The following is a 22,590-nucleotide window of genomic DNA, read 5'->3' as shown; positions in this document are numbered from 1 at the left end:
CTGAAATTTTTCAAGATCTTCTGTTCCGGAGCTGGCTTTCTTCTTTTATCCAGCACTGACAGAAACTCAAGAGCCTCCTTTCTTTTCGCTTCAGACCTGATCTCTGCCAGTCTGCAATATGAACTCGCACCTCATCCGCGAATTTCTGTTCTCCGGACTGCTAGCATCACGACTCTGATCATCGACCGCAGGGCCAGACCCATCTCATTACACCCTACAATGCATCTCCAAATCTCATTAACTGTCCTGGTGAAATGGTTTGGATAACCCATTAAACAGAACAATCTCGAGACAAATTTGCAGAAAGTTTTCACTAAGATCTTGGAGATAGACTCAAACAGATGTTTTTTTATGCGAGACCTTATTCAGACTGTACATTTTTGCTGTGCAGTTTGCAACCATTCCATGTAGACTTATCATGTCTCCTGTACAGGATGCTTATTTTTTTCACATTCTCAGGCAAAGTAACCAAGGAGACCTGATGTACACATTCCAAAGCATTTCCTGTAACCACACATTTCAGTCTAGGTCCTGATGAACCACTATCTTCTGCCTTTCTCTCCTAATTAGTCTCTCCTAACTAATCTCTCATCAAATTTTTGGTGGAGTTATTTGTTAGTTATCTGATGGAGATGGATACTCCTGCTAACCAACACAGCTGAAACAGAGACAGCTGCCCATGGTGTAAATATAGGGTGGGATTTAGTGCTTTACTTTTATCTGTTTGGCACACCCCCTTCAATACTCTTCCTCACCTGAAGGCTTATGCCGGATAACTTTCCGAACTTCACATCGGTGCGCCGAATTCTGAAAGTTGAGCGTAAATCTGGGAAAGCCGGTCGATAAATCTTGGAAAATGAATGGGCGGTAAGGCTTTGGGAGAAGAGGAGCTGCTTGGATGGAAGCCAGAGGGTGCTGCAACCTCCCCAAAATACCTCCTTGGAGCGAGTCCCGAACAGGTAAGGGTTCTTTTCAGTTTGTCATTTACGCTCCTTGTCTAATACCCCTGAAATGATGTTTACTGGACCGCGGGGGGGTGAGTAATTGTGTGCAGGGGGGAAGTAATTGGTGCTGGGTCGGCACCTGAGCTGAGGGAACAGGCGCTTCTATTCATTCTCTCCGGAGGAGGATGGGCTTTTTGGGCTGCTTTAAGACACAGTGTTTTCTCTTGAATTATTATGAATGAAACCCCAGGGAATGAATGCTTTTTTTTTTTTTTTAAAGTTATGTCTAGTTTGCATGGTTAAAGGGAAAAGAAGGTTCCTTCCCAAAGCAAAGCTAGACTGCTAGACTGTCTGCTCAATGAACTGTGAGGAAGAATTGCAGAAACAAAAAAGAAAAAGATTCTGCTTAAGAGTACATCAAAACGGGCTGTGCTTTATTCATTTATTTTTATGAAAATGAGCTTGTGAGAAAACATGAAAACATAAACAGATGGATGAGAAAAATGTAGCATGCCTTGCGTCTTTTTGATCTTTGCTTGTGAAATTCTGAAATGTTCAATGCGTGAATATGATCATTTGGCTGGTTAGTACAGTGCACTCTGTGTGTGGGTGAAAGGGTAGAGAGGTTTGAATAGAGTGAGCACTTACCTGTCGGAATGTTCCGGTGAATGACAGTGCCCTGTGCTCAGGTAATTTTCTTTAACCTGTAGAGCACTGTTCTCTGGTCCTCGTTGCTCGTGTGTCTGTGGGTCTGAGTGTCTGAGGACATTATGCTCTCAGACACAAGCCAGCTATGGAATACTGCCAGATTTAAATTCATTCTGTGGCTTCCATGACTGTGCGTTTTTTTTAACTGTTAGAAAAGAGAAAGCGAGTATGAGAAGAAAGAGGGGGATGGAGTGATAGAGAGAGAGATGAGGGAGGGGGATAGAAGTAAGAGTTAACCTTTATATCTCAATTAAAGTGCCTTCAGTGGGAAAGTAACATTACCTCTACTTCATAAAACACATCCCCCAATGGGGGGACATAGGGGAGAGAGAGATGAAGAGAGAGAGGGAGAGACAGAGAGAGGGAGGGAGAGAGAGGGAGAGGGTATGAAATTTACTGGGTGAGATAAACATCTGGATAAAATTTAGCTGAATCCTAGAAAACTGAATGTAAGTGCTTATTTTCTGTGTTGTCCTGGCTTCTCTCACTTCAGAAATCTAGGGTGGAAATGTCCCCGATGTCTTCAAAAAAAGTATTTTTTTAATCCAGTTTAAAGAGGGTTCAAATTCGGAACTCAGTTCAGGAAGGTGTTTTGTAGGATAGGCTGAGTTTTTAAAATGCAGTGGTTTGGTGGGCTTGTAAATGTTTTTATCACATAGAAAATACATATATTTCCCTGATTTAAAAAAAAAAGGACGGAATCAGTATAGTAAAGTAATGCTGGTAAAATGCACAGAAAATATTTGACATATTATGACTCTTAGAGGACGGGAGCCAGTTTAATCTGTACTCTTGAGCATTGAGTATTTCTTGTTTTATGAAAGTTGAGGCTCCTGGAGCTGAGCGTAATAAAACCCTGCCGGATGACGGGGTTCAGACAGAGAGCGGGGCTGAGGACACGCAGAGGAGAGCGAAGGGAACGAACGCGCAGAGGAGAGCGAAGGGAACGAACGCGCAGAGGAGAGCGAAGGGAACGAACGCGCAGAGGAGAGCGAAGGGAACGAACACACAGAGAGAGCGAAGGAAACGAACGCGCAGAGGAGAGCGAAGGGAACGGACGCGCCGTGAGCCGCTATGTCAGCCCGCCGGCGCTCGGCCTGGGCTGAGCTGGCACGGGAACACGAGAGCACAGAGAGAGCGCAAAAAAAACAACAACAGAAAAAGAGCACCAGTATGGGAGAAGACAAAAGAGCAGGAGAGCACTGTAGTTTGAGAGCATGAGAAGGAAAAGAACACGGAGAACATAAAGAACATTAGAACACGAGAGCATGAGAACGCGAGGGGGGAAAGGAACACAAAGAACACGGAGAACATAAAGAACATTAGAACACTAGAGCATGAGAACGCGAGGGGGAAAGGAACACAAAGAACATAAAGAACATTAGAACACTAGAGCATGAGAACGCGAGGGGGAAAGGAACACAAAGAACATAAAGAACATTAGAACACAAGAGCATGAGAACGCGAGAGGGGAATGGAACACATATGAACGCAATAGCCCAGTGGCAGTTGGTGAGCTGAAAATGGGTGGGGCCCCTTAAACTGATTACTGGCCTCAACCTGTTTTCAGTCATTTTCCTTGATTTTGTATAAAGCGGTTAACTGACAAAACACTCAATACCATCAGATGTAGCCGGCTCTGTTCGATTGGGCCATTCAGCGAGTAAAAAAGCTCTTTATTTGCATTGCAAAATGATGCACATTTTATCAACATTATTAGTGGACCTCTTCCTTCTCCACACTCATACTCAGAGAATATTCATGACCTCACATTCACGAGATCTGCAACGGGGGCAGACTAAGCAATCTCAAAGCGCAAGATTTCTCATCGCTGGTCATGCTTTCGACACGCTCGTTAGTCAAGGGGAAGTCAACGAACCCGCGGCATCAAGCGGCCAGTAGAACGAGGGAGGAACTCGCGGCGCGGCGGGACGGGGGGAAGCAGAGCGGGGGACGGCTGGAGAGGGGGGAGCGGAATCTGAAGTGCAGGCACGCTCCCTCTCGCCGCTCAGGCAATTAAACTTCACAGGGCCTGCGCCTCAATGCCGGAATACTAAATCAGCCAAGCTGGGAGCAAGAGTCCCAACTTCCCTCTCCTCTCCTTTCATTTGTTCTGTCCTCCACTTCTTTTCACCCTCTTCTTCTTCTTTTTCTTTTCTTTTTCTTATCGCGGCAGATCGAAAGGTGCGCCCGCTTCGGTTGGGTTTTTTTGGCGGCCGCGGGCCTCGGCCACGGCTCCCGGGTTTGTAAATAGAGTTCATCGGCGCTTTACGAGCCCGTTAACAGACCCGTCAGGCCGTCTGACTCAGGAAAGGTGCTGTAGAGGCGCGCGGGGCTCTCGCCGCCGCCGCCGCGGTAAACGCTCCTGCTGTTTCAGGCGTGAGCTGCGGAGGGTCTCACGCGCTCCTGACCGTCGCCCCGCGTTACCGTCGCCCGCGTTACCGCCGGCCGCTGAAGCGATTGTGCGCATTTATTACTGATGATGTTTCGTGAAAATATTCACAAAAGACTGAAATTCGCTGGCACGCGGCTGCCAAAAAAAAAAGCGCTGGAGAATACCCCAGTATCTGTGTTTTTTGTTCTTTTTTTTTTTTCAGAAACATTGTTCGTAAATAGCAGTGAAGAATGCACAAACAGGCATTGGTCAAGCCAAAAAAAAAAAAAACTTTAGTTGTGATAAATATCTTTTAAACCCCAGGCCTCTCTTAATCCATCGCAGCCCACCCATCAGCCCCACCCTACCCCACGCACCACACCTACAGATAAATGCAGTTTACAGAGGGCTGCTTTTGGCTGCTGCGTTTCAGCAGAGGGGAGGGAGGGGAAGTGTGGTAAATGTAGTAGAACGGACAAAGCCCCAGGCAAAAATAAAGCCTGCTAATTCAGCCTGACAAATGGCTTCATCGACAAAACAGACACACACACACGCACACACACACACGCATACACACACACACACACACACACTGACACACACACACACACACACACACTGACACACACACACACACACACTGATACACACACACACACACACACACACACACACACTGAACACACAACACACCCACTGACAACACACACACACACCGCTACACACACACACACACACAATACACACACACGACACACACACACACACACACTGACACACACACACACACCACTCACACACACACACACACACTCACACACACACACACACACACACACACACACATACACGCACTGACACACACACACACACACACACGCACAGACACACACACACACACACACACTGATACACACGCGCACACACACACACAAACATGCAAAACCCCTGCGGGATTTTTGTTTGCTTTTGCCCTGTGTGTGTGTGTGTGTGTGCGCGTGGGTGTGAGTGTGTTTTTGTGTGTGCTCACGTGTGTGTGTGTGTGTGTGTGCGCGAGTGTGTGCATGTGTGTATGTGTGTGCGTTTGTGAGTGTGTGTGTATGCGTGATGGGCAGTGTGGACAGGACGCTGAGGGAGGCTGTACCATTGGACGAGTGAGCTCACGTGACTTCTCATGTCCAGCCAAGGTCCCTGCCCAGGCGGGAGAGCTGCCGAGGAGCTGTGTGGAAGAACAGGGCTGAGAGAGAGAGATTCGGACATTACCCTCTGATGACATCATACTTCCAAGTACATGCCCATTATCAGGTATGCACCTGGATAATGGGCAGAGACAATTTTCTATGAACAGATTTTCCTTTTAGCTTTACAATGTGTGTGATTTAATATGTATGTTTCTAATTTTAGTATTTGGAAAATAATGCAAGGCACACAGCAAACAATTTGACATTTACTGATTGTTGGACGCATGCACCAGCTTCCATTTTCCATAGAGCAACCCTCTGTGCCTCTGGAATCAGTCATTGAATGAAAGGGGAAAGCATTGTGTTCTTTGACTGAACCGTCTCCTTCTCCTGACCCTCTAGCCCACTGAAGCCCTTCTCTTATTGCAGACTATGCAATACAGGTAAAATGAAACCAGCCGAAGTACATAAATAAGTCCAAAAAAAAAAAAAAATGCACGTCCCTGTCAAAAGAAAGGAAACTGAGTGATTAAGAAAGTTTTTTCAAAAATCCCCCAAGAATTTACTTTCATCACAGTGCAATACACAAACACACTGTGCTGCTGCTGGAATAAATTTCCCCGCAGTCAGCAAATTTTACACTCCGCTCCGTGGTGTTGCTTTGTTTTTCAATAATAAATTACCTCTGGACCCATACGAATTACAGTGACGATGTGATTTTAATGCCTTTGTAGGGGTAAAGAAAAAATTAATAAATAAAAAACACGGGTTGGAATGAAGATCCATCGGCAATCTCAGAGCTCTGTGCGGTTCCCATGTCCCTGTCCACCCAGTTTCTTCTCCTTATCTCCGCAAATTTGCGAACGCGCATCTCACATTAACGCGCGTGTCACCTCCAGGCTTTCTGCGACCGTTGTGGGACCGTTATCGCTTTTTTCGGCATTGCCTTATCGCAACGTTTTTTTTTTTTGTTTGTTTGTTTTTTTCCAGGTTAAATGGGTTGGACCTCCCCGTCGATTCTAGATATCTTCGCATTGGTTTATAATTGGCTGGCTGGTCCGCATTCTATGTAATCTGCTTCGGGCTTCTGTGTAAAAACTATGATGCATTATTTATGATATTTATTTTAACCCATATGCAGTAGCTGCATCGAGGGTGCTGCGCTGAGCATGGCGCTGTGTAGCTGTGTGTGCGGTGGAGTGCTGGTGTGTCGGTGCTGGAGTGAACTGGACGCTAAAGCTCTTTGCCAAGAGCACAGCAGTGTTTTCTCATCAGTGGTATTATGCAAAGCGATCTGATGCTTCAGGCTGCTGTCCATGAGTACTACCTGGCTCCCTGTTACTCAAATCATGTGTGTGCAGTTTTGGTGCGGATGTGAATGTGTTTGCCTGTGTTCACAGGTGTACGTGTGCAGCGCTTCCTCAGCCCTCCGAGAATACAAAAACCAGGCAAATGAGAAGAGAGCAGAGCACACTGAGAGAGAGAGAGAGAGAGAGAGAGACAGAGACACAGAGACACAGAGACAGAGACACAGAGACAGAGATTGAGAGAGATGCAGAGAGAGGGTGAGAGAGAGAGACAGAGCGTGAGACGGAGACAGAGAGAGCGGTAGAGAGATAAAGAGAGAGAGTGAGAGAGAGAGAGTGAGAGAGAGATGGTTGCCTGTGAGTAACGAGCATTGGGCCCCAGCCCGTGTAAAAGGGGCGTGGCTGCAGTCACGTTCCGCCGGCTGTGCTTTGAATATTCCAGACCAGTCTGACGCCCTCGCTGTGTGTTTCTGGAGTCAGCTGCTCAAAGGCCTTCTGCAGTATCACCTGCCCTGCAGTCACCGCGATGCAGTCAGCTGATCGGACTGCAGAAGGACGGCTCCCTGGCTGTTTGCACAGCGTGACAGCTTGCCTTGTGTTAGTGTGGCCACTGAGTCATTAGCTTATGTCAAGTTTCACAAAATGCAGGAGAAATTCAATTCAGGCAAGATAACAGAGTCTCTTATGAGGCCCAGCACCAGAGACTAGAGATATTTTAAAAAATGACCTTGGAAAGCTTCAGTCCCGATGATCTTTGCAGGCCTATTCTGTAATTTTTGGAAATGCATAGACACCATAGTCTTGTTTGTAGGCCTGTCCCACTGGGGCAGCGTCTTCCATCCAATCAGGGGAAGGCAGGTTTTCCCAGTCGCCTCTCTAAGCCTCGCTGAAGCCCGTGACTGTTTGGCGAGGTACCCGGGGGAGGCATCCTGCCAGCTACCGCTTGTTTTCCCGCCGCGGTCTGAGCCGTGCGGTCCTCGTGCCCGAAGCGCGTATGCGCCAGCCCGCCAGAGGGGGCGCTGTTGCGCAGCGAGCCGAGGAGAGCCTTTGGCTGGCGGGAACCGTCCCCCCCCACCCCCTGCGGGCGAGGCCACGGCTAATTACGCACCGCCCCACCGAGCGGAGGGCCGCCGTCGGCCCAGGTACGGGCGCGGGGCGGATTACAGAGCGCTTACCGCCGGCGAGCATTCGTCTTCCTGGCAGGGCACCGCGGCGCCCGTCTTTACCGCTAATTTTTATGTCCGCTTGGCCGAGGCGCCCGTGTTCCTTCCTCGACAAAAAAAAAAAAAGAACAAAAAAAAATACAGCCGCAGTAAACCAATTTGGGCTCCCACACAAATCACACCCCTTTCCCTCTCGAACGTAAACCAGACTGCGGATTTCATTTTCGCCTTCTGTCAGTGGCGGGGGGAGCCGAATAACCTTGTTACAGCGCACGGTCCTTAATCGGGCCGACGGCACCTTACTGTGGGGTTCCTCTGTCTGTAGCGCACGGCTTAATGGCCGACGCACTACTGGGTTCCTCTGTAGCCGGCAAATCTTACATGCCGACTGCCCTTCTGAGAACATGAGAGCCACAGCCCCTGCAACCTGCCCCCACCCAAACACACACTTTCCATGCACGGCTGGCTGAGGGGGATTAAGCTTTGGTCCTCCCTTGCAAAGCCAGATTTTTCTACAGACAAACACACTTCCATTTCTCCCTCCATATGTGACTTTCTCTGCGGTTCAGCTGTGTGTGGGGGGGCTTCTGTTTTGACTGCGGTCTTAATTAATTGGCTTCGATTGCGCCTTTAATTAGGTTCTGATATGCATCTGACGCCCTTTGAGAGTTATCGGCGCCAGGTCGTCACAGACATAAACGTGCGTTCACACGTGAGGCTGGTAAATGATAGACACAAAGCAAGTCTGGCACTTTTAAAAAGGAAGTAGTTTTGGTTAATTAATTGTTCTTCAAGGACTAGAAGCAGGCGTCTCTCAGGAGGAGTCAAGTGCAGATCGGGGTTCAGTTAAGAGCCCAATCAAATCCCAGGAACCGAGCGCTCGGCTGGTGCGCAACAGACCTAGCAACCAGAGCACAGCGTCAGCTGGCACCAGGAGTCTTCTGGCACACAGACAACAGAAGACAACACACACACACACACACACACACACACGCATGCAAATACACACACGCACGTACACAAATACACACAAGCACACACATACGCACACGCACACACACACACACACACACTCACAAATGCACAGACACACACATGCACAGATCTATGTGAAGTGCTTGGAGTGTTCAACCAAAAACTATAAACTAACCTGAGTTTTATTTTTTCATAGAACACCTTTAGGTATGAGGTGTGTGTGTGTGTGTGTGTGTGTGTGTGCGTGCACGTGTGCGTGTGTGTTTGTTTGTGTGTGTGTTTGTGTATTGCCATCTCGCAGGAATTAATTTCTATATCTATTTTAAGCAGCGCAGCCCGTTTCATGGACAACTCTGATGATGACATCACAGGAGGCTGCCGCGCGGTCCGTGCGCACAGCAGGTGAGGAGCAGAGCGGACCGGGCCCCTCATTAGCATTCCTTACATGGAGCCAAACACACTCGCGGACATTATTACCGCAATCTGAGAAAAAGCAATCGCTCTGGTCTGGCTCGCGTGATGAGCAGTGATGAGATTATAATGAGCAGACAGGGAGCTATCGATGAGAAAATGATGAGCCAGCCATGAGCCAGGGAAGCACCAGTAACAAGCCAGTGAAGATTCCGCCATTGCTATGCTTGTTTTCTGTATCGACCGTGACAGCTACAAACCTAAACATGCAAACACACACTCACACACACACACACGTGCATGTGTACATTCACAGGTGTACACACATACATATTGTACCTATGCAGAATTCAATAGGAATGACTTTTCGTGGGAATTGCGCGTAAGCTCAAAGATCTTATAATGTGTCTTCCGTGTAAAGTAGACAAGCAGAAACACATTCCCTAACGGCCAGCTCCTAAAACACGGTTAGAAAGTTTCAGCTTTTAAGCAGGTATCTGCAGTAGAACATTATGAGCAAAGCCCTAGGCTTTGGAGTCAGATGATTTATTTGAAACACTTTAACCCTTCAGAGCTCAGTAAAATTTCCACAGATTGCTGTCAGATAAAAAGAAGCACACATTTTCACCAGTATTCAGAACAAAACTATTTCTATTTCTCAAATAATTATTTAAAATACTTTATTTTGACAATACATTCTGGCAACACTCCTGGAGAGCCACGAGAATCATTAAACTACACTGAAAGACGTATGAAGAACAATTTTGTTATGAATATTTCTGAAAATATGTTTTTCTTAAAACTGACAGCAATCTCCTTGTGTCTAAAGGACTAAAAAATATTTCCAACATAGGACTTGACCCGGGACCGGCGTGTACGTTCCATCTATTTCCACAGCCATACCTCCAATATGAATTATGACAGGTATATTTGTAATCCACACATTATACGGGGGGATGCAGTACCGGGGCTGACAGCGGGAGGTTTGAAGTGCACATACAGGAATTTCTTCAAAATGTTGGCTCGAATAAATCTGAAGGACGCGTGTATTAATAATTCACGGCACATAAATGCGCATCCCTGTAATTCGCTCTGATCACGACGAAGGATTCATATTTAAGTGTCTTGCGGTATTAAAGCATGTAAAACAACGCGATATAAATTAGATCCTCTCTTTCGCAGGGACTGCCACTAATCAGGTGAATGTAACTGCTTTATTTGATGTCTTTGTTGGATTTTACTAGGCTACTCTTCTTTTACCCTTGGAATCAAAGCCCGAGAATTTGAATTTACGGGCAGCTTTCCACGCAAAACTATAAATACTTGTATTTGGCCCCCTTTTACTGTCAGCATCCTTCTTATTGACTAGCATCTAATAGAAATGCAATACGAAAGTCTACATAAATAAAACAGTTGATTTATGGAGGTACATTTAAACTCTTAACTTGAGATATGGCTTTCATTCTCCAAATTTGGAACCACATATTCGAAAAAATATATATATATTTTTTGGTTTCGCTTCCGATAAATGTCTTTGTTTTAATTGTTTGAGAGCAAAATGTTTTACAATATAGACCCCGGGAGCTGGCTTGGAGCGACAGAACGAATTTTAGGGAGATTCACAAGCACGCTCCCGCCCCCCAGAGGTTCGCTGCGCTCTGCTCGTTCTCAGACCCAGTTGACAGCTTCAGTGTGCGCGCAACTCGAGCGGAGGCGCGCCCTCCAATCTTGGGTAGATTGCCAGACATGGCGGCGGATCTAAACCCCGACTGGCTGTCTTGCATCCCATCTTTTTGGACTTACGGGGTAACGCGGGACGGACGCGTCTTCTTCATCAAGTAAATATCAAATGGATACAGCCCTTGGATACATTTGCCTTGTCTCGTCGCGAATATTGAACTCGCACTGTTTTACATTTTTCACCTTTTCCATTTCTTGTCAACAGTGAAGAAGCAAAGAGCACAACCTGGTTGCATCCAGTCACTGGTGAGGCCGTTATTACTGGCCATAGGAAAACTCCAGGTAAATGCTTCCACCCCTTCCAGCTCGTCCATTGCGTGTTGGACTGCACTTGACATTTGTTATGGGCTGTCTACACCGTAGCACTGCAAACATTTGAATGGCATAGATTTGCCGAGCAGTGTTACTCGCGGATCTCTGACACGCAAGAAAATGTGAAATGCTGCAACAACCCCGACGTTTATTTGCGATATTTTCGCAAGCTCGTGGGTGAACTTAGGAAAAATAATTAATTTGGAGAGCTTAAAGATGAAGTCGTTAGAAGTTCCCCTTTGTGACTATTTAGACTCCCGATTTGAAGTTATTTTATGCCAAAGTAGATATGTAAGTGTTAAACAGTACCATTGTCATATTATGCCTTTCAGTAACAAACCTGAAATGTATCCGCGTGGTTTAGAACAGGTTGTTAACCTCTAGGTATAACCCTGCTATTCTGTTTTCCTATTATTGACCACCCATGCCCCTGCTCCGTAACGCGTGCATGTTTCTAGTCAGTCCATTGATTGATAAACATCAGTGATAGTTTAGTATCAAAACTGCGTCAAGATGGAGCGATACGAGCCTCCGCTTAAATGCTAGCATGTGTCCTGGCGGTTCAAAGGAAACCGCTGGTTTAGCAAACAGAAATAACAAATCGGGTGTATTAGAATAGTCTGCGCTACAGCACGGCGAATGGAGCGGGTAGAAGAACTTCGTTCGCTGACCGTGAGATTGTGGAACAAATAGTACTACGAAAGGACAGCAGGGCAATTGATACGAATTAACACGGTACTATGTACTCGTGGTCTGCACCGTCTCGTCGTACTACTGGGCATGGAGATTCTAGGCTTGCATGGAAATAGCGCGGTCGGTCACCAGTTAAATATTCTGCTGCAGATAACAGAGATTCCAGAGCAACCCAGCGGCAGTTTCTGCAGAGCGACATGCGTGTTTTTCATCTACATCACTGACGCTCGGGACTGCGTCCCCGTTGTCCTTATCGGCGCTCATGCACTTATTTACTGACATAATTGTTGATTTTTTTTTGTCATTTTGCTTCCCTTCCCCAACGTAGATTTGCCACCTGGATGGGAGGAAGGCTACACGTTCGAGGGCGCGCGATGCTTCATTAAGTGAGTTGGAATCGCAGAGCCGCTGAGCTTTGAGGCTCGTTTCAGTTCTATCTTATCTCTGTCTGTGTCACCCCCCCCCCCCCTCCGTCGCCCCCCTCCTTCGCCCCGCTCCCGCCGTGCGTCCTTTGGGAAATGTTCATGTCCCCCCCTTGAGAAATGGTTATTTTTAAACTTTGTGGACAGGCACCGTTTCAAGGTACGTAAGCGGAGTTGGATCCAGGTTGGCTGCACTTCTCCTCCCTCTCTCACTGGAACATGTGTCCTTAGCGTTCAGGTGCAGTTAGAACACTTTCCTTTTCTTGAGGTTTCGGCACATTTCTCCCCCATGACAGTATTCCAGCACATCCATCGGTGCCCCGTGGGGCGATGGTTGCTTTGACCTCGAGGTAAGAGAGATGCAGTGTCAGTGTCAGTTGACCCTCACCAAACTGTGTTCGCCCTACCTGGCATGCTTGACGTTGATGGTCATAAACGATGGAATTTAATCCCAAACCAGATGGATCTGCCCAGCTCTTCCGGCTATTTGCAGCATACACACAATAATTCATCTTTCCTACAAAAGGGGGATTTACGCCATTTGTTAATGAAGTGTTACTTTTCCTGCTTGTGTGTTTGTAGAAGTAGACAGTCCACCGAAAGCATTTTAATACAGCCTTTTATTCCCATGTTAATGCATCATATTCAGCCATTCACCAATGTAAGGGCTTCAGCTGCAGACTGCCATAAACACCAAACCATCCCCCAGACTTCACAAACACAGACAGGGTAGGCCTTAAATCAGTACAGGAGTGCACCATACACTGCCTTGTGTGTGTATGTGTGTGCGTGTATCTGTGTGCGTGTGTGCGTGTACATGTGTGTGTCTGCGTGCATGTGTGTCTGTGTGTGTGTGTGTGTGTGAGACAGTTCTCCTGTATGCTATTATGTGATGAAGTCACATCTGAACATGAACAGCCCATCTGATCTTCCAGATAGCAGCAGAAGCAGCAGCAGCCTCATGCTACTGCTGAAGTTTAATTTCACATTATTAGATGTGGTCTGAGCGTCTCAGTTTCTGCGCGACAGTGTTGCATTCATTAGTCTGTGTCTAGTGAACTTTATTGAAAAATTCTGACGGATCCTGTCATAAATGTGCCGTGTAGTGAGAACTATAGAAACATATATACCAGAGGATCAGAATTACAGAACTTCGAAACCTTCTGAATGCTGAATGTGTGTGTGTGTGTGTGTGTGTGCCTGTGTGTGTTCGTGTTTGCTTGCATACACCTGTGTGTGTGCATGTGTGGGTGTGTGTGTGTGTGCGATGCGTGTGTGTGTGTGTGTGTGTGTGTGCATATGTAGGTGTGCCTGGGTGCCTCCAGAAATGCTATGCATCTCACCACTTATTATAATGAGCGCTGCTGGGGAATGCTGTAAAATAAACAGTTTATGAAGCATAACCATACCCCTCCCACCCCGCCCTGCCCCAACCCCCCAACCCCCCAACCCCCCCACTTCCACAGATCATAGGCCCGTGCTGCGTTTAGGATGATTAATGGATAATCTTTCCTCCTCCCGTACCACTGCGCTGATTGGGCGTTGAGGGAAGAGGATCGAATCTTAACTACTAATGAAATCATTTGCCAGGACACTTACAGGAGTTTTGTCGAACCTTAATTAACTTCGGGGCCTTTAATGAATCGTAGCATTAAGTGCTACATATTTTCATTCCAGGGCAAATTGGTAGCGGTGGCGTACAGCGAATGAGCTTGAATGGATTGTCTGCATCGGATCCTCAGCTGTAAACATAATTAAATACAGTAAGGGTGGCGTGGAAGCCAATGAATTTCAGCGGGGATAATAATACTAATGGTCGCGCTTGGGTCAAATAATTATATCAACCCCTTGTGGCTCTAGATGCTTGTGAGATTTGAAAAGCTCGTAGATACGTCTGAGAATTTTCAGTAAAACCTGTTACTGGCCATCATGTAGTCACGGGAGGGAAGAATATTCTTTTAAATATTTTAAATAATATATTTTTAAAACGGGCTGTGACGTGCAGGACATTGAATAGCGTCTAAAGGGTTAAAGTATTTAAAGGCTGCTTGCCCTCAATTTGAGAAAATGATGGCGAAAGCATCTACTGTAGCTTATAAAAGATGTTTGAAGGAGACACCATTATTTTTGGGGGAAGTTACAGTCTGTCTGTGAGAGAAAAAGGGAGAGAGGAAAGGAGGGAGGGAGAGAGGGAGGGAGCGGCTTTGACATATGAGCTGGTAGTGACAGCCTGTTGTCAGAGACTTATGCGATTCCAGAGAGGCATTTCAGATACCCCCTAATAGCGGCACCGCCGCACGTCGCTCGGGGATTGACGGACACCTTTCAGAAACACGAAAGCCGGCTCGTTCTCTCCGTGCAGAGCCGCTGGTGGAAAGGTCGTCCGTGCTCCTTACGTGCCTTTTAATCATTTCAGTGGTGCCCGGAGTTGAATCCGTGAGAAAATAAGGTCTGGAGAGAGCGTGTGCGGCTGGATTCACCGAGCGCTTGCACACCTTTTATGGAGCTGGATTCCACTGAGTGACACCTACGTGTCTCTCTCTGCACAGAGCAGTACTGTTTGTCTCACAGAGAGAGAGAGAGAGAGGGGTGAGAGATTAATTCTGTACAATGACCGTAATGCTATGTGGGAATATTAATTCACCAAGCAGCGATATCCCTCTGTGCGAACCGAAAGTCGCTGAAACCTGGGGGATCATAATGAAAAGAAAGCAAGGGCCATTTTCTCTGTGCCTTTGTGGTTATTAGTGCGATATTTCAGACCGCATACCTTTTGGCAACGTATGTATGCTCTTAGAATGCCAATATGGCCAAGTGAACTGGCAAATTGAGACAGAGAGAGGAGAGGAGGAGGGGGGCGAGGGGGGGGCATCCTTTATTCTGAAATAAGCAGAATTGACTGGCGGTGACGAAAGACGCACTGTGAAATCCAGGAGAGTCCAGGAGAGGGCAGGTAGGAGGTCACCCCTTCAACACCTGCCCTGTCCAAATGCCAGGTCCCCTAATGTGATGATCATTTGAGTGGGGGGAGGAAACTGATGTTTTTTGCCTCCAGGTGGGGGTGGGTGGGGGGCAGGGTGCAGAGGTGGGTGCAGACAGCTTGCAGGAGGGCGTGAGGCCCTGTTTTGGCGGTTGAATTACCGCCGTTTCCAGCATATGCTTCCTGGCCTGGCCACTCTTAAAGGAAACGGAGTGAGCGGTCAGTGGAACCGGGCCTTCCCATTTCCCCTGTGCCGGTGTGCGCGAGCGTTCCCACGGAAACGGCTAGTGCCCCGCGGCTAGCTGTACCCATTTTCAGTTTGCTGCCTCGGCTGATAATTTTGTTTGTCGGTGTGCGTGAGTAACGGCTGTGGTTTTTTCCGTCGCAGACGTTAATTGCAGTCTCCGCATTAATTATTCCTGGTAATTGACCAAAACTGTGTTGACGTGGCGATTTGTGGAACGTAGCCTATGGTCTTGTGTAACTGCATGAGACACTGTATGAGAAGTGAGAATAAAAAATGTATTAGATTATTTCCCCAGCAGTGTAAGGCCCAAATGAGTTTTTTACCAGGTTTGAATGCTACTGTTCTGTAAGCATTCAGAAGTCATTATCCCAGGCCATCCCAGAATCCGGAGATCTCTTGAAGTCTCCTACATTATTTGGCGGTACCGGCTGAGTCAGGCTGAAGAAATACCTGCAATCGTACCAGATGAAAATTTGAAAAAACAATATCATTAATATCTCTGGTTGTTCGTCTTTAGTTTGCTGTTGTGTGTTCTTGCCTATGACACCATCAGCCATACATATAAGTGAGGAATTATTATCTATTATTTTTCGTTGTTCACAATACAAAGAAAGCAATCAACATTGGAATGAGTTCTGTTCTGATTGGCGAAGCTTCTTGCTTCCCCCAGAAATAATTGAATAGTTTCTCTCGACCAGTGGTCCAGCTGCAATTAATATGACAGTGCTATATTACAGTGCTGGTATTTCTAGGGATTCATAGTTAATCTTCAGTAATATAAATGTGATTAACCAACCTGGCCAATGGTGGCCATTGGTGTTGTTGCAATTAGAATGATCATTAGTGCTAAAATTAACATGAGTCCCCTTTCCAGGAAGCTGCCTGCTGTTCTTTTTCAAAAGAAGGCTTTCTTTAGAAAATGAAATTGCATCCAAAAAAAAAAAAAAGTTAATTGGCGCTGGAAGCAGACAGATTCTGTGTTTCTGACTGACACACAAAAAATGTGATTTGGTATCGATTGACATCATTTGGAAGAATATTCTTCCTGCAGGTCCCTACAGGTGTGCAATTGATTGGGAGGAGAGCTTTCTTGACTGTAGGGGCCGGTTGTTGTTTCTCTGCTAAGATGGATGGCCTGCAATGCGAGTGTAATGAGACCACTGTTGCTGACTCTGTGGACCCTTCAAATGACATTTTTAATGACATTATGAAAACTAGTGAACAAAATGGACAATTATGTATTAGAATGAGTTAATTAGCTTCTAACTTTTGCGAATAATTGGTAACGATAAACTAATTAACATGATTAAGGTGCACTAGCGTAGAGCGCTAGTAAATGTTAGCTCTCAGTGTGGCTAGATGAAGAGGATGTATTGGCATTTTGCCACTGGAGGAGTGAATTATGGGACATAAAATCTGGTTGCCGTAAACCACAGGCTCTAATCACTGTCTAAACTGTGGTGTGGCTTGTAGCAATTATGGGAGCAAACCATTGTTTGAAGGGTTCAATTAATTTAGGCAAATATGTGTTTGAGCTGATCCTTAGAGTCACTGCTGTTTGAGCTGATCCTTAGAGTCATTGCTGATTGAGCTGATCCTCTGAGTCATGGCTGTTTGAGCTGATCTATGTCAAGACTGTTTGAGCTGATCCTCACATTCACAGATGTTGGAGCTGATCCTCACAGTCACAGATCATCGAGCTGATCTTCGGAGTCAAGGCTGTTTGAGCTGATCCTTTGAGTCGCCCCTGATTAGCTGGTCCTCTGAGTCACGGCTGTAGCAGGAGGTGATCCTCATCAACTCACGGCTGGGGCCTGATCCTCTGTCCCTCTGGATACGGCCCCATGTCCGAGCCAGTCACAGCAGACTCAACAGAGCTGGGATTGGCAGAAAACGTGCCTGGTTAGTGAACCGGAATTATAATTGCAAGGTTGCAGGTTTAAATCTCGGGAGGAGAACTGCTTCCCATTAAGCAAGGCACTTAGCTGCCACAGTTACAGTAATATCCTGCCGCACACATTTATAACGTCTAAGATGGAAATTAGGAAACTCTAGGAAAATTTGCTGAGCAAATAAATAATGTCAAATAAATAATATATTTACTTTCCCCGCTCCCATCTGGCCACAGAGAAATTTAAGGACTGTGCGATGCTGCATAGAGATCTCTGCACCGGGAGAGAGGGCGAGGGAGCCAAGTGTGGTAGCCCCCCAAACAGAGCCAGGCCCTCCTCACTTTGTGGAGAAGTGAGGTTTGCGTGTGGGGACGGCCCTGGCTGGCGGAGACTCTGCGGGCAGGAGGTGTGCTCTTCCAGGCTCATTAAGCAGCGTGCTTTCAGTACCGGCCCGATTAGCGACACACTGTGGGGAAACGGCAGGTAATTACCGCGCTGAAGGCCGAGCTCAGAGGCCGTGAGGTGTGTGTGTGTGTGTGTGTGTGTGTGTGTGTTAAGGTGTGTGCGTTAAGGTACAGTACACGCTTTCGGTACAGAGTGAAACGGAGTGGTCCTGTTCTGTAAAACAGAAGGCAGTCTAAAGACAGACTGTGTGTTTTGAAAGTATGTTCCATGTACTCTAACTTTTGCAGTTTTTTTTTTTTTTCATTTTATTAAAAAAAATCTTGGGTCTTCCCTATGTTGGCCGTGCATGTGAATGCATGTCTTTTGATAATTGTTTGGTGTTACAGCCATAGTGTGATGGTATTGTGCCCTAGGCGCTGGAGATTACACCGCGCACGTGTGTTTGATGAAGCCAGCGGTGGTGTGGTGTAGACACACAGCTGGTGGCAGTGTGCATGTGCCTCAGTGCTCCTAGGCTGGTTCAGCCCAGTCAAGCCCAGCCGCTCCTCTTCTGTTTAATGGCTCTTCACATCCTGTGTGCACCTGCTTGTCTCTGACGTTCAGGACCCCGCGGGTTCTGTGCAGCCCAGACACGCCCTGCAGCTTGATTTGCAGTATTTACAGAGTTTAACGGAGTTGCAGTTCTGTCTGTCTGTCTGTCTGTCTGTTTATCTGGCTGTCTGTCTGCCTGCCTGCTTGCCTGTCTGTCTGTCTGTCTGTCTGCCTGCCCTCCTGCCTGCGTCTGTCTGTCTGTCTGTCTGTTTATCTGTCTGTACGTCTGTCCGTCCATCCATCTGTCTGCCTGTCTTATCTCTCCCTCTCTTCCATCTCTCATTCACAAACTAAAAGATGCTTTAATTACATGACAGGAGATTACGCTACAAAAGCAGGAATTAATTAAAACTCAATAACTTCAGCAGAACTTCATAAATAAAAACGAAGGAAAAGCCTCCCCTCCCCTCCCACGCGAAACCACCTTGAAAACTCTATTTGAACAGAAAAAAAAGATCTGAAAGCTGAGTTTCGTCCTCTGCGTCTGTTTTGCTTGGCATAGCAAATGCCTGGTGGTGTGTTGCCAACGCACATAAACAGTTGTGACAGCACGTTCAATAACAAGAATGGTAATATGGCAAGGGGAGGGGGAGTTTACCAAATAAAATAAAACTGTAATAATGACAAAAACAATAACCATAAAACAGCAGCATAAACCAACTTATCCCAAGGACAGTCTCTCTCTCTCGCTCTCTCTCTCTCTCTCTCTCTCTCGGGTGTACTTTCTAGTGCGGTGCAGGTTATAATACATTGTTTTATTTGATGTGTATTTGATGTGTATGCCAATAGGAAGTGTATTATTATATGTATTTATATCATCGCTATATACTTACCCTATTCCTTGCTGGCTATTGCTTCATGCACAGCAATAGTGAGCATGTAGCGTGTCTCTCTGGTCTGGTGTTTAACTCACGTGTGGGAACAGCCAGGGGACTCGCTTGACAGTGAGCATGTCACCTGTCTCCCATCTCTCTAACGCACAGCTCGGTTATACAGGAATTATATCACCACAGAGTTTTCACTGTAGTATCAGAAGCCCGGAATTGCAATTGTTCCTTTCGCACTAATTCTGTTAATTGAGTTTTATCTCTATGGTGTTCTGTGTTTTGGTTCTATGGTGCCTCTGTGTCAGGCGGGCTTGAGCAGAGACAGGCAGGCGTGTGCACAGAGGGGACGGGGTGTCTCTGTTAGAGATCGTGCTGGATTGATGTGCAGGGGCTGCGGATGCCCGGTGGTGAGCTGTTAACAGGCAGGAGGACCGCGGATATTTACTGCCCTTTGGTGAATTTTATTTCTCCTGTCCTCCCCTGTGACCAGACTCTGCTGGCCCTGCGTGCGTGTGTGTGTGTGTGTGCTCACGTGTGCCTGCATGAGTGCTCACGTGTGAGTGTTATCTGCGTGTGTGTGTGTGTACGTGCGTGTGTCTGTGTTGGTCTGCGTGCATGTATGGATGTGTGTGGGTATAAGTACAAGCATGTTAGTGAGTGTGAGTGTGTATGTATGTGCGTGTATGTGTGTGTGAGAGTGTGTGTGCATACCTGTGCTTGCCTGTGTGTGCCTGTGTGTGCATTGGCGTGCATGTATGTGTGTGTCTGTGTGTGTGTGTGCGTGCATGCGCGCGCATGTGTGTGTGCGTGTGCATGTGTGCATGTGTGTGTGTGCACGTGCGGGGTGGGGTTGTGGGTTCCATTAAACTGATGAGGTTTTCCACCTTATTGCTGCTGTAGAGTGCTGCTAGCCCGGTGGCTGGGCTGGTGTGGGTGCACTCTGCTACTTACGGTAATTGCTCTAAACCGTTTGGCTCGTGCTTCCGTGTGGGTGATTTGGGGGGGGGCGCTCTTCTTAAAGCAGTAAGTGCACAGTTAAGTACAGTCTTTCATGTGATTTTGTGTTTTCTGGGTGTATTGCTTTGACTTTTCTCCCTGACCTCTCCCTACACTCATTCTGTCATTCATTACTAGTGGCATTAATGCCCCCCCCCCCTTACTGTCATAAATATCAGCACTCACTGCTGCTACGTATGACGAGCCATTCCAGATTGGTGAGAGAAAGCCATTCTCACATTGTCTTATTTTGTGATGCGATCGAAGCTTGAGCGCGGTTTCAGGCCATGGGAGAGCTCTCCGAACTCATCAGCATGCCACGCATGGAATTTTCTGGAGAGCAGCGATGGGTCACAAGGGATAAGGGATGGCGGCCAGGGGGGGTGGGGGGTGGGGGGGGTGTGTTGGGGTGTGATGGGGAATTTCATTGCTTAATTCATAACACTAATGCATTTTCATGAGAGGCGTGTAAATTCGGGGCATCCATTTTAAATGAAAATGGAAGAGACGTTATTAGACACGCTCGTGAGCCAGTTCTGCCGTGTCAGGAGTAATTAGCGCAGGCATTCGCCGTGTCTGTGTGTGGGTGAGCGGGCGCTCGCACGGATGTCTGACCGCTTTCTCGTGTCTCTGCGTGTGTGTATGCCTGTGTGTGTTGTGTGTGTGAGTGTATATGCATGTATGTGTGTTATTGTGTGAGTGTTTGTGTGTGAAGAGAACTGTATATATGTGTGGTAAATGTGAGCATTGTGGATACTTGCAGAACAGACACATTTTTTTTTACCTGTGTGGAAATGAGTAGACATTAGTTTTATAGGACATTCACCAGCTGTGTGAGGAAATAAGAGGGTAGATGTTTGGTAGGACCAGCTGCACATTCATAAATCCCCCCTTTCTCGTTGACTGACTAAACACTTCACCTTAGTTCATTCATTCCAAATACATTCACACACTTGCGCCCTTACCGGAAAGCTAAAACCTGTAACCACAGGTCCAATTCATACACATACATACACATGCTACTGTGGCTGTGGAGTCAGCTATGCATTATTTGCCTGAGAAGGCTTTTGGTTCCCTTTTAAATATTCACAAATATGTGTAACTGAACAGTCTGATGCTGATGGTAACAGCCACTACTGGTAACTGAAAGCAACGGACTTCTGGAACACTGACTTTGAATTCAAAAATTCAAAAAACATTCCAAAAAACCTAACTGTTGTACTGGTTACTGTAAGAGCAGGGTGCTGGGCCCTCTCTGTGAAGTCAGCCTGCAGTTTTGATGACTCGAGTGTTTGCTTTGTTTCCAATATTTTCAGCCTGCAGGACTAATGGCGCTGTATGAGAGAACAGCAGTGGGACCCGCAACGCAAACAGCCCAAAACAAATGAGACATTGAATTTTAACGCGTGATTTCTTCGCAATGTGGCAGAAACTGTTTTGCGTTGTTAAACAGTAATTGTTTTGTCATTAACGTGAGTGGTAGACGCGAGTGCAGTCTGTCTCTTTTATTTTCATGACAAAACAACTGTTTGTGTGCGTGTGTGTGTGCATGTGCATGTGCTGTTCCTTTGGTGGTGCTGGGAATAGCTTTTGTTTGTGTCCGAGTTTCTGTTTGAAGTTGTAGATGGTTGAAGGTTGGGTCACCTTTGGCAGTGCACCACCTACAGCATGTACATCTCGTACCACATAATGACACGGTCGTTACTAGTGAGAGATCAGTTGTGCTATAGCTGCTGCGGGATTACACTGCGAAACTGCCGGTCTGATATAGTTGGAGGATGCTCAGAATGTTCTATTGCCTCAAGGTGACTTTTACATTTTATAAAATAAATAAACGCCAGCCCTCGTAAAATATATATATAATAATGTTCGGTTCTTTGTGAATCTTTCCGCGTTTTATTTCTCAGATTTATTCGCTGTTGGACGCCGTGTCGGGCGGGGCGTGTGTTCTTGGGCGAGGTCCTTGCGGCCGGGTGTGTGTAAGGGTGTCGTGATTCACGGATGTTTACGGCGTGCGGATGGGCTGATATACTGGGCTGCAGGGAGCGGGACGAGCTCATCCGGGTGATTTAGAGAGCGGTGGGTCTGAGATGGGGCCTGTGTGAACGGGCCGCCTTCCGAATTGGCCGGGCGCTCCTTTGTTTGGGAGTGTTACGAATGCCCGCCCCCCCCCGCGGGCGCGGGCGCGAGACCGAAGCTCTCCCGCTACCCAGAAGGCCGTGCGGCGGGGCTGCGGCGCAGCTGCTGTCGCACATTTTAATCAGGAAAGGCTTGGCGGGTCGCTGTCCCGTGTCCGAGGGGCTCCTGATGGGGACGTTTCGGGAAAAGCCGCACCGTTTTACGGAGAGGTGCGAGTGACGCGGTGCAATGCCCCCACAATCCCTTTCTCCGGGCGTAAAGTGCAGAGGCGTCTGGAGTCGCA

The 22,590-nt window shown here is 47.0% G+C and overlaps 1 protein-coding gene across 6 annotated transcripts in view; it reads left to right on the top strand.

The window, feature by feature from the left end:
* Nucleotides 1-10,718: 10,718 nt before the first annotated feature.
* The window catches only part of LOC135246121 (pleckstrin homology domain-containing family A member 5-like), a 68,161-nt gene continuing 56,289 nt past the window's right edge, over nucleotides 10,719-22,590 (top strand). For 3 of the 6 annotated variants that reach the window (XM_064319657.1, XM_064319654.1, XM_064319653.1), the window contains exons 1-3: nucleotides 10,771-10,901; nucleotides 11,009-11,085; nucleotides 12,137-12,194. In XM_064319657.1, coding sequence (XP_064175727.1) covers nucleotides 10,810-10,901; nucleotides 11,009-11,085; nucleotides 12,137-12,194 — 227 coding nt within the window. In that variant the 5' untranslated portion in view covers nucleotides 10,771-10,809. Of the gene's footprint in view, nucleotides 10,902-11,008; nucleotides 11,086-12,136; nucleotides 12,195-22,590 lie in introns of all 6 variants that reach the window. The other 3 variants (XM_064319662.1, XM_064319663.1, XM_064319655.1) reach the window with 2 other exon arrangements.

The sequence above is a fragment of the Anguilla rostrata genome, chromosome 19, assembly GCF_018555375.3.
Source record: "Anguilla rostrata isolate EN2019 chromosome 19, ASM1855537v3, whole genome shotgun sequence".
NCBI classification, from domain to species: Eukaryota; Metazoa; Chordata; class Actinopteri; order Anguilliformes; family Anguillidae; genus Anguilla; species Anguilla rostrata.
This window is presented reverse-complemented; position numbering and strand designations above follow the sequence as displayed.